The 13249-nt window shown below is 34.6% G+C and overlaps 1 protein-coding gene across 6 annotated transcripts in view; it reads left to right on the plus strand.

The window, feature by feature from the left end:
* Vha100-1 (V-type ATPase subunit a family protein Vha100-1) overlaps positions 1–13249 on the plus strand; it is a 110009-nt gene that overhangs the window by 70647 nt on the left and 26113 nt on the right. The window contains exons 5-6 of one of the 6 annotated variants that reach the window (XM_074183145.1): positions 5490–5587; positions 12114–12155. The exons of 4 other annotated variants lie outside the window; for them this stretch is intronic. In XM_074183145.1, the coding sequence (XP_074039246.1) occupies positions 5490–5587; positions 12114–12155 (140 nt within the window). The remainder of the gene's footprint in view (positions 1–5489; positions 5588–12113; positions 12156–13249) is intronic. One more of the 6 variants, XM_074183147.1, reaches the window with a different exon arrangement.

The following is a 13249-nucleotide window of genomic DNA, read 5'->3' on the forward strand; positions in this document are numbered from 1 at the left end:
TTTTCAAGTTTTCATTTCGAACAGATTTCTTGTTGTCGCATGCTTCGTTTTTCTTATAAAGAAAAAACGAAATGAAACATTTTTGAACAACCCTGTAAAGCAGCGGGTAGGAGTAAGTGATATATGCATGGAGTAATAAATTTTCAATACATACAAGAAAATGAAATCAGTCTAGCAGTAGATAGTTTTTGGAACTTTCCAAACAAAAATGTTATTTGACGAGTATATCCTTTTGAGAACTGATTCACTGTGTTGAAAAACAATGCCAAATATATTAGGGCGTGATCTTTTTTTTTCGTTCAATTTTTATTTATTTTGTGAGATTTACTAATTTATTTTCTAGTTTTGTAAAGAGCAGGGTAAACGGAGAATAAAACATCTGAGAATGAAGTTGATGATTTGTCGACTATATCGTAAACTTGTATGATTGGAATCACCCATACTTTGTAGAGTAATCGTGACTCTAAAAGAATAACAAGGTTATTGAAGTATGTAAACATATTAACTTTGACAAAGGTTGAGAAATAATTTTATGAAACTGATGAGTTTTTAATCAAATACACTTTTTATTATAATATGAAACTATAATTTTGTGAAGATCAAAAACTATTAAGGTTTTATCTTTAGTCTTCAACTTGTTGAAAAGCAATTTGAGGTATCGATAAAACCTTTGGTTGGAAAACTAGCCCGTGAATTTTACAGTTTTTGAGTTTATTCACCGTATCTGTCGAGTACATTGAATCATCATATATCATTTGTTGCATTGACGCAATTAATGGGTTAGATATTATCCCTTTTTATAATCTATCGATACTGGAATGCGTTAATTATTGAGATGAGCACCGGTTACATAAAATTATTTGTCCTTCATGTTTAATCTGAAAAACCATAATCGACATTGTTACTTTCGATTCATCAGATATTTGAATCCCGTAGTATATCAAGCTTTGTAGTTACGTATTTTTTCGATATAACGTATATTTTATAAAAGTAGTTCATGCTAGGTGTTTCGTGATTTAGGCTTGGTTTTGGCTTCTTGTTTGTTAATTTTTTGTGTATAGTTCTTAGAATGAAACATGACTGTTTTCAATACAAATTGTGGTTGAGGGGAAGTACAATTCATATGGCATTGAGACAGTATTTGAAGATTAATTTGTGGGCAATTTTGAAAAAGAGAAACGCTTTTTTAGAATGATGTGTTAGCCTTTCAAATCTATAAAACAAATTATGCATTTTCAATTGGCAGGAAATGTTTCACTCTTTTAGGTTGGCAGTTGTGCTCATTGGATCATTCTCTCATTAGAGACTGGGATTACCTTTCTTTTCATTCATTTGAGTATACGACTTGCATGTTGAATAACCGACATTACAAATTCATTCACCTGGACGGTCAGAGAGTCTTGTGAACGAGGCCAAGACAACTTATGATCAGGACTACAGCCCTTACTAATGCAAATTTAGAAATTCACTCAAATTGTTATAGATTCAATGTACACACAGCTATTTGAATTTTTACATACCGTCACAGAGTTTTAAAATCTCAAAAGTACTTCTTCGAGTGTTTACAAGAGAATAATATACTATCTGAACTTGAGTATGTGAAAACGAAAATAAACGAATGGTTTGAGCCTTCAAACTTGAAGAAATGGTCCTACTTATCATGTCGCACCCGTATAATATATATTAATTATACAAGACGACGATAAAGAAATGCTTTATCGTGACCGCATAGCTCGTGGACTAACTTTCAAGTTTATTAAGAATTTTATCGTCGAGTATTATATTCTATTTTCTATAGCACACGTTTTGCAGAAAAACTTGAAAAAAAAATCTTCATGAATGCTTAGCCAATTCAAAAATTGTTATGATCGTATCATTTCGAACAATTTTATTGGGTTCATATAACAGTGTTTTTTTAACCTCATTCGAAATATCAAGTCTGTTATCAAAGGACGCAGAAAAGCAGAAAGGTATATTGATTACAAAACTGTACGAACAATCCTTTATTACATTCAGTAATTATAGAAGGCCCCTATATTTAAAAGAATGGCTTTTGATAAGCATATATAATATAAAATGAAAATTAATTTGTTTATTATTCAAGCAAGCCTACAGAGTCTTATTTCATAAATAAAAAAATTGAATTAATAATTCACATTGATACGTTTGTATGGCTTACAGTATAATATATAATACGTGCTTAATTGAAGTTTCTTATAAACTGTGTAACGATTTTTCTGAAAGCGCTCAATGAAACTGTCCAATCTATATGTATCAATAAGTTAAATATATTGGCTAGTCGCATTATAGGCGGTGACCTAACAGTAGTACAAACCTAAGAGTAATAATAAGACAGAGTTGACATGCCTATTCCAATACAATACATGTATTTTGAAACTGGTATCGTACTATCCTTTTCTGTACAACTTATGGGGGGGGGAATGAGAGGTTATGGACAGTTTGTTTACATTTGAAGTAAGTTGGACCATAAAACAGTGGTGGTTGGTCTAGTTGATAATCGGAGGGATATTATATATTTATAAAATGAATCATTTCAGTTGAAAATGTATTCTGTTCAAATAGTTCCTACAGGAAATCTGATGGTTTATTATTAATGATTATGGAAATGAGGCCAATTTTTCTACTACCTACTAGATTTTTATTTATATATGGCTTATAATAAAGCGCGTGGTTTACTGGGTTAAAATTAAATTATTTCGAATGAACTAATTCATAACTATGATAAATGTCAATTTCAAAAGTAATGAACTTTGCTTCATATAATCAGATGGAGAAATTTGTGATTTTTTTTCAGATTTGATAAACAAGCGGTACGGTTTACGGTTTGTGAGGTCCGATATAAAGAATTTTCGATTAGAAATCATGAATATTTATAATTACGATTGAGGTTTGATATCATTATGTGATTCCATTCAAAATTGGTATCTAGGGGTCTTTGTGGACAGACATTATGTTTTTTTTTTCAATAATTCATGCTAACGAATTCTATATTTACGAAAAAACATTAATGTAAATGAAAAAAACTGTATTCAAAAATGAAAAATATGTTTTTCATATGTGTGCCATAGGTCATATTGATTCTGTGATCAACAGATTAAAAACCTTTCTGCTCAATGTTCAGTTTGTATACTCAATAGTTATTCTTGTGCAACCGGTGTTGAATCTGTTATTGCTCACTTTAACAACTAACTCACATCACACAAAGAATATCTATTTAAAAATCTTTTTTTCCGTTAACCAGCTGTCGCACCCCTATGAACGACAACCCTCAGAAGTCGAAACTTGTGCGAGCTAAGAATTAACGAGGTCTTACCTTTTAACGTGTGATTCCTAACACGGGTTGGACGATAGCAAGTGAAAATCGATCGTTCAGACTAGGGCTTGAACCACCTACCAACACGGCAGTCAATTCGAGTGGCCACCGACCGTTTTGGTTTTTCTTTCTTTGCTCTCGAGTTGCATACAGACAATATTCAATAAGAAATAACGGTTGTCATTTTTTTACCTTTTTTTTAGTTGGGATATGTCAAATAATGAAATAATATAAACCTAGTTTCAAAAAATGTATTTATAAGAATAAATAAGTTCAATAAAATGATCATTACAAACATCAAGTTTTATTAAAACAACGATAAAAATAAAATAAAAACAACAATAAAAATTAATTGGCGTTCCGGGGCGACTTCATTGATTCCAGTGGCGCATTTGCTTTTTCAGCTGCAGGAAAACCCGGAAAAACCTGCAGCACCACATCATCTGAAGATCTTGATCTAATATATATCAAATATATCCCCTTTCATAATGTCAAATATCAAACCTCAATCGTAATTATAAATGTTTATGATTTCTTATCGAAAATTCTTTATATCGGACCTCACAAACCGTATCGCTTGTTTATCAAATCTGAGAATATATCACAAATTTCCTCATCTAATTATATGAAGCAAAGTTCATTATTTTTGAAATTAACATTTATCATTGTTATGAATTAGTTCATTCGAAATTATTTAATTTTAACCCAGTAAAGCCATACATAAATAAAAATCTAGTAGGCGGTAGAAAAACTGGCCCCATTTCCATAATCATTAATAATAAATCAGATTTCCTGTAGAAACTATTTGAACAGAATACATTTTCACCTGAAATGATTTATTTTATAAATATATTATGTCCCTTCGATTATCAACTAAACCAACCGCCACTGTTTTATGGTCCAACTTACTTCCCGTAAACAAACAAAGTTATGATGCCTTCAATGTAAGGATGGAAAAGGCCAGTCTATTCTCTTGTGTTACTCTGAGTTACAAACTAGGGGTATATTGAACAAAAATGTTACAGACCGAATTGGGAGAATCACGACGTGAAACCAATATTTAGACCAACAAAAACCATCAAAGAAAGTCTAAGGTCACCCAAGGTCCCCAGAGAACCTTTAACAACACCCGGGGTATACCGGATTCTTTGTAGCTGCAGGTCGCTCTATATTGGAACCACGAAAATAAGTATTGGTACATGTCTCCATGAATACAAAAAAAAAATTGTCGACTCGGACTGTAGTCGAATATGCTCTCAACAAAGAAGGCACTCACATTATCTCATTTGAAGATAAAGTATACTCAATAAAACTCAAAATTGCTTTCAAAGAGTATATAGAGAGGCAGTAGAAATAAAAAAACACAGGAATAATTTCGATAGAAAAGGAGAGGCAGTGAACATTAATAAAATATGGCTACCTGTCCTCAACGGTACACAAACAAGGTTAGGTAATCCAATTAAGAGAAACCAGAGTCAACAATGGGAACAACAACACGAGCCTCGAGTCAGGCACTGCCACCGTTACCACATCGCTTTTGATAATGTTCTACCGCAGTATTAGACGAAACATCGGGCATAAAACCCTGCAGACCACGGCAAAAAAACGGAAAATAGCTTTCACATGGTTAGTGTTATAAATTTCCATCAAGTAACAGACGAGTGTATTCATAATGTGAGATACCATGTTCGTAGTCAAAAAAAATAACGTTGTCCCATATAATACGAAATCAAATCTAATGGTGCCGAACCCAAGAGAATGTGATAACTGCGGTAGGATTCTAGTAACATTTTGTGGTATTTAAAAAACAAGAGAAGGAGAGATAAAATTGGAATCAATGGTGGAATATGAAATTTCCACTCCTTTCGTCCGGCCTTGTTAAAGTGACTACCCTGTATATATTTTTGGCGTAATTTCGATTTACATTTTCAACTATCGTTAATACACTGAGTATATATTAGCCAATTTATTTTTTGTAAATTCTCTTTACTATAGGGATGTTTCAGTAGCAAAAACTTTGAGCTTCTACTAACATTTCAAAAACTAAAAAAAACTATCTGCGATCGACGTCCTGTACTTCCCTTTAACAAATTGAAAACAGTCATGTTTGTGTGGTAGCGCAATGGGTTTGCTAATGTGTTGTGTTGTTGAGCAGCACGAGGGGGGTGTTAACCCCACTGAGTCTATGACCAGGGCCCTCATTAGTGACGACTCTATAGCCCGACAAAGCACCTTAGGCCCCGTGCAATTGGGGTACGTATCATCGACTCATCTCACGATGCCATCCCTTTATTTTCACATACTCGAAGCAAACTATGTTATTTCAGGAAAAACAGAATAGGATAGAATATCACCCTTAGTAGTTTATCCTCAATGGAAAATTCGAAAGTATGCAATATCACTTTGAATTTATTCACAAAAGTGGTGTATCAGAACACAAATTCGTTAAACATGGTGTCCGCCAAGTATCGGTACTGGGGCCATTATTATTCATCATATATGAACTATATTTCTCACTTCATACAGCCTTATGAATCAATTTGGTTTGGCGCCATCAACCATGATTATCCTTTCGGGATATTCGAAAGATTTGCTTCGAGTAAGACAATCATGAATTGCACCTTTCCCCGCTCATCCTTTAACAATGCACGATGCATCTCAAGAAAAACTCACTACATCCTTGTAGGTCGGGCGGAGGGATGAACTTCGTAAGATTAACAGAACTTGTAGTTATTTTAACAAAGATAATATTTTTGAGATCTGTCCCACGTTGGGAGCCAGGGGTTTTTTAAAGTGTTGTATATTTGCAAAGCTTCTCATTTACTTCATTTATGTTTCTGAGTCAATCTGAGACATCTCAAAAACAATTAACTTCCTACTAACCCAACAGATTAAATTCTCGAACTTTGTTCAGAATACGTTTTGTGTTACTTCTGTCCTTTGTTGGAAATTGAAGTTCATCCCTCGTATAGAAATACAGTCGTCTGGAACCTCATTAGTAAGGTGTTGGGCAAATCTAATGATACATGTTTAAGCTTAGAATTTTCGATATTATAGTTGTTACAGAAAAAAATTCAAGTCTGGGCTGTTCTTGTCTATACTTCATATCTAAAAGAAAACTGTAAAATTCTGAATCTGAAACATTTATATTAATTTTTGGTAATTGTATATTGAACTCATGATAATATCTAAAACATTTAACATAAATGACCAATGTGAGTGTTAAAACACCTCAATAGTCGGATTATTTCTTTCCTTTTCAGAAAAAAAAATATACACGACTCGACTATAAGTGGTCCCATTGTGATTAGAAATTGCATAGAGATCATAAAGAGAAGGAACTATATTGTTCGCTGCGTAATTATTCCAGAGGAAATTCGATAGTGACCTTCAATTTGTCTGTTAGAAAAAATCGAATCTTTTCAAACGTATCGCACTAAAATTTTGAGAAACTCATTTTTATGTCTACTCGACCCTCTACCGCAACCCGCAAGGGTTTATTGTGGCTCACACCTATTCACGCTCAGCCAAATAAACCCAGCTTCTTAAAGAAGCCGATTAATTTTTATGATGAGTGGTCTTTCAGGTCAGATGGTAAGAGTACGGCTCTGCCGAACTCTAAAGACCTGATTCGGTCCCTTAGTGGGGCAGACACAAAGTATATGCTCTATTAATGAGATAGTCGAATAGTCAAGTTGCAAGATTCCCACCTTGATACCCACGACAACCTTCCCATATAAGGGTTTTTGCACGTCAGCTACACCTGACGATGGTTTTGGTGAATCATCACTTGAGCGCAAACGTTTGCTAACCTGTTCATGGAGGGTCTGTTCCCCCACCTGAGACAGATTCTGCGTACGCCGCTCAAGAATTTGGTGCAAGGCGGTTTTATAAGGTACCCCGCTCTTGAGGAGACGACTCAGTCGTTTCCTGGCTGCACCACCAAACCTTTAAGGTACAGTTGTTGGATCAAGAGTTGGGAAGTTGAGAAGCTCTCGCTCCTGACATAAATTTACAGGGAGGTCAGTTGGAGTCGTAAACTCGACATCCATCTCCTCTGTAGACTCGCTCCTGAATTAAATTTACAGGGAGGTTTATTGGAGTCGTAAACTCAACATCCATCTCCTCTGTAGACTCGCTCCTGAATTAAATTTACAGGGAGGTCAGTTGGAGTCGTAAACTCGACATCCATCTCCTCTGTAGACTCGCTCCTGTACTAAATTTACAAGGAGGTCAGTTGGAGTCATAAACTCGACATCCATCTCCTTTGTAGACTCGCTCCTGTACTAAATTTACAGGGAGGTCAGTTGGAGTCGTAAGCTCGATATCCATCTCCTCTGTAGACTCAGCGTCAGAAAGAATTTTTAAGTTTACTCTGTCCATTAAAGTCCCACGAGTAGCTAGGGAAAGAAGGTCAATCACAGCAGTGCCCCGCATTACCGTGACAAGGCGATGCTACGACGAGAGGGCGCCCGGTATCTCGAAGGTTCCGTAGAGACAGCTGATAGGTTCAGTGTCATTCATCCTCTCGGCACGGATACACACACCTTAGGATTAAGCCATCATTGGGATGCCATTCAGTTAGGGAAGAACAGAACCACAAGTGATTCTGTCATTCCCTTATCCAGCAGGGCTACGTGGAAGCAGGCATCCGATGGCCGGTTTGCTCAACCCCCACATCCCAAGCCAAAGCACTCGCTGAAAACAGCATACACAGTGGTTCAGGCAGTGAAAGATGAACAAGGACACTGGTTCAGTAAAAGATCGACCAATACCTGTACGTTGACTATAGATCGATGATTACCAACTTCTTTTGGCCTCAGTTGGATGATCTGGACACCAAAGACATGTGGTTTCAACAGGACGACGCTACGTGCCACATAGCTCATGTCTTCTCACGTGGAGGTGATGTGAACTGTCCACCGGTATCATGCGACTTAACCCCGTTAGACTATTTTTTGTTGGTTTTTCCCAAGTCGCAGCTGTATGGAAATGAGCCACAAACTACAGCGGTCCTCAAAGCCAACATAACCCCTGCCATCAGTCAAATTCACCTTGATATATGCGCGACACTCATGGAAAATTGGACGTTTCTGATGCGCTCTACCCAGAGAATGAATGGCATGAATAGGTCTTTCAGACTAACAAAAAATGTCAATGCTATCTCACAAATACTTCTGTATTATTTAAATTCAAAGATGGGAAGCGCTTAATGAAATATCCTTTAGTTACCTTGGACATTCATGACTAAGCCTTGTGTAAAGCCAGAATACGTAGTAACTCCTCAGCTACGTGGTTATATGTATTTTATATATCAAATAAAAAAATTATTTCGATCCACGATCTTTTCAATTTCGCAGTTGAGCAATTTGTGGAGCTACTGTTGATTTCGACTCGATTCAGTCGAACATAGCTGATGCCTAATTCAATTTGCTTATCAGATGAGATCCACTTGCAAATATAAGTAGTACTTGTGTGATAATTTATTGTTAGCTAATATTTATTTACTTATATCATTATTACCTACGTACTCTGAAATTATCTAATTCCACGGTAATTTGAACGTGAATGGATCAGTTTACGTAACATTTTTTGATACGAGATCGAACGTAAAAAGTGAAGAAGCCCAGCGGGCTGAAATGGCATTGTTTGAATTTTTTTGATTGTCACAGAATGAGAACGAAGGTTTGCATTGAATCAGATTTGATGTCCAAGGTGAAATTTTCAACTGATTTTGTAATGCAGGTTGCTTTCAAACTTTTTTTTACAAACGTTTCTTCAACTATTTTTTTTTGGTTAATAATTCGTTAGAGTGATAGATATTACATATGGACTTATTAGAATATAACTTTTGTAAACACTTTCAACTATTTGAGGCAACAAGTAGTAGTAAGCCTTTTAAAATCTTCTCCTCTTTCAACTCTTGAAATCTTTTTGGCTTAACATAGAACAAATGCAAGATACTACTTTTAAAATATGTAACTGTTTAAAATTCATTTGAAAGAAAATAATAATAATCGGCAGATACTTGTAAAAAATTGTCTGACTTTGAGTATGTCACTGTCAACGTTTCAAGTGTTTTTAGCACTTGATTCCATTTTTTACACAATAGCAGAAAATCGCCCAACACCCAAAAACTTTTATGCCTCTCACCAACAAACTAAACATGCTAAACAACTGGAACTGTGAACATATGTTTGAGACGAGTGTACCAACATAAAAAAAATTAAAACCTTATTTTTTCAACAGTCCACGTATACACACATTGTTGGTTAGTATTATACAGTGTAAAAGCCAAATGGAATAAATTCGTTATTTCGGTTACTGTATAATCTTTAAAAAATCCAGAAACACGTCAGATGTCATTCAAATCTGAAGGTTTACTTTTGTACACATTGCTCTTTACATATCCTCATAAAAAGAAATGTAATGATGAAAGATCAGGTGATCGCGATGGCCATTCAATCGATCCTCTTCTCCTTATCCACCGACTGGGAAATGTATGGAGGTATTGCCGAACATTAACTTGGTAATGTGGTGGTGCTCCATCCTGCTGAAACCATATCGTCTTCCCTGGAACTTGAAGATTTCACGGATCAGGATATAAATTTGCTAAACTTGAAATGACATCATTTTGAAGTAGTGCCAAATAATTATCGCCATTCAAGTTGTCCTCAATGAAAAAGGGATCAATGATATGGTTTCCTACAATCCCTGCCCAAGCATTAACCTTTTGAGTGCATTGTATGTGTTCTCTCATTCAGTGAGGATATTCCTTTAACCAGTAGCGAGTATTTTCCCGTTTAGCATGACCGTTAAGAGACAAAGTACACTCATCAGAAAACATAACGTCTTCTAATTGGATGATATTGTCATCCAACATGTCCATCATTTGCTCACAAAAATAAGTTCTATCAAAATCATCTTCCATGAGCTCCTGAGTAGGTATCATTTTGTAGGGATGCATTTTATGTTCTTTTAATATGTTTACTATCGATGTATGGCTAACATTGAATGTAGTGGATGCCTTTCTACTTGATGTGGGTGGGTTTTCCTCAAACTCAAGCATCACATTTAATTTGAGTTCATCACTCATTGCATTAGCAGCTGCTTTTTTTATCTGCCCCAACATGACCAAGATCGCGAAACTGCTTCTCTAATTTGCTTATTGCTCCTTGAAAAATTGGCAGTAAATTAGGAAATTTAATTGTAAAACTGTTATTTCGTTAATCTAACCATTTGTCAGACTTGAAGTCAACGAACTTTAAATTAAAATACTGAAAACTAATGTTGTAACATACAAAATAAGTTGACTAGGCGTTTTAAACTAACGTTGCCACGGAAATTATTTACAGTTTTTTAAAGGATACCATCTAAAAAAACATTGCTATGGTTTTTGCTTACTTTCTTACCATCAATACCTCAAAATGAAATAAGTTTTGAATATATTGCAATAAGTTTTGAGTGTATTGTATAAAATTTCGGTAACCAAATGATTTTTATTTATTTTATTTTAATTGTTGCAATAAACTGAAAAGCGATAACATTTTTAAATAGATAATGAAGAGACCGTTCAAACGAAATATCACAAGCCTATACTTCTCATTTAAAAAATTTGGGGTTGTACCTGTCATTCGACGGGGGTTGAAGGTAGGGGTAGCATTTTTCCGTTGAAGTATGTCAAATTATAATTTAAATTTGACTTGTTTCGTGATTTGGTTAAAATATGTACTGTAACCGAAATAGTTAATTTATTCCATTTGGGTTTTACACACTGTATAACTGGTCTTTTATGTCGAATTACCTGAAATGACCCAATTATGGAACTTTCATTATTCCATAGTTTACTGATTACATGACATCTTTTTTTTGAAAGACAAGACTTCTGTATTTGTTAGGAAGCATTGTAACATTTTTACAAGACAAGAGCAGCCGAGAAAAGAAAATGACCATTGCTTCGATGAGAATATTATTAGTTTCATCGTTTGAATTTATGATCGAGAGCGGACATATTATCAAAGTACAAAGTATAATATCGAAAATCATGTTTCATACATTGGACACTTCATAACCGTTTAGTTATCTCACCAGGAACATTTTATTTTTCAGTTGTACGAGTTCCCAATCAGAGTTTTTCAAACATTTTGAAAATTAATATTACATTTGCATTTGAGATGAATAATGGGCATCAGGAAAACCTGCAAAATTTTCAATTTCTTCAAATCATCAACTCAGTTATTATTATTATTATTATGATTTCATTTTATATTTTTTCAATTTCAAGATTCGTCTGAACCATTTTTCTATACAAATCAATAGATATTTCTATTATCACATCTCAATATAAAAATAGATTGTGAATGAGATAAAATCTAAAATGTTATCTCTAAGAACGTTCTTTTACTTCCTTTGATTTATTTTCAGTAAGGCCGGATGAGGTTGTCTTTTTTTGGAGATTTGAATATTTCTAAAGTAATTGAAGTGAGAATACATGTAAATATTAAAGCATAAACAATAGAAGAATGAAATTCATCTCTTATGAAAATGGAAAGGAAATGAATTTTGTTGCAAATAGGAAATACAGCATAGTAATTAACAATGGATTGTCTCGAAATTCATTTTTCAATCAATTGAAAATTGTCGTTTCTGATGGGAAAAACAACGGGGCATCTTCATCCATTTTTTCTAACGCATCACCCTCGCATCTCATGGACACCACACTTATTTAATAACACACTGTCTATTTACTTATACTGTGTAACATACCTACTTTTAACAGTTTTCCGGATAAACAGTTTGACCCAGAGGAATACTTCCCATGGTCAGTATTTTTTTATGTTCTAATATGTTTGGCGTCTGCGATGTACAGGGTGATTTACCTTTACGGCGTTCGATTTCAATGGTGGGGCAAAAAACGAATTGAGGGCGTTTTATCGAAATTCAAAAGTTGTGTTTTTTGTATTCAAATCAATTGGCTTTGTATTTTTTTATTATTGCTAGTCGCATTGCCGGTAGTAATACACCTTGTACAGTGTCTAACATAAAGTTCGCACTATTCAAAATGGTCTTTATTGTTCTTATTTCGGAAATACGCATAAATATGGTTTTTTTTGAGAATCAGAAAATGTGAAAATGAAATTGACAGATTTAGAAATTTTGGAAGTTTGCTAGTTATTGAATAAAATAGTATACAGTACGATCCACTTTATTGCGAGCATATATTTAGCATAGACGTGCAAAATAATGGTTTTTTAAAAAAAATATTTCAAGCCAAAACTGGAAGATTTTGCTAGAAGTTTTGTCTTCAAAGGAGCAGCAACTGAGTTTCTGTTTTGCATAAGATTATACTTCGCATCTTCTGGAATACTGAAGTTAACTTGTCTGGAGCTGTCAATTGAGGAAGCTGTTATAAAACATGTTTATCTTCCTCAGCCGATTGATGAGTATGTAAAAGTTCCAAGGACGTTGATTCACGTGCAGAGAAATTGACAGAATCCGACCTCAAGCATAATTCATTAATAATATTCTCGAATAACCAAGCGGGACTAAAAGCACTTGGTCCTTGTCAAGCAATGTTCAAGTTGGTATTGAACTGCCAACAAGACTCTACTGAGTAGGTAGACATAATAAATTGTCTCTGGTCTAGATATGCTGGCTTGGAAGATGCTGACTCCCTAGCGGGGAAGAACGGTGAAATGTGTTTTATTGTACCAGAAGCAGACATTGACATCGCATAGATTTTCAAAATATTCGTCTATTACTGCCCCAGTAGTGAACGAAACGTTTGATACTAGGAGTTCCTTTTGACCATAACCTAATAACTCGGATTTTTTTCTCCCCAATTATTAAAGTATGGATTCTTTCTTTTCACTGTGTTCATTTTGCATATGTTGTTAGCTTGTTCAGCTCATACAG

The sequence above is a fragment of the Leptinotarsa decemlineata genome, unplaced genomic scaffold, assembly GCF_025532065.1.
Source record: "Leptinotarsa decemlineata unplaced genomic scaffold, Ldec_3_MD MMD2_tig00026330_RagTag_RagTag, whole genome shotgun sequence".
NCBI lineage: Eukaryota > Metazoa > Arthropoda > Insecta > Coleoptera > Chrysomelidae > Leptinotarsa > Leptinotarsa decemlineata.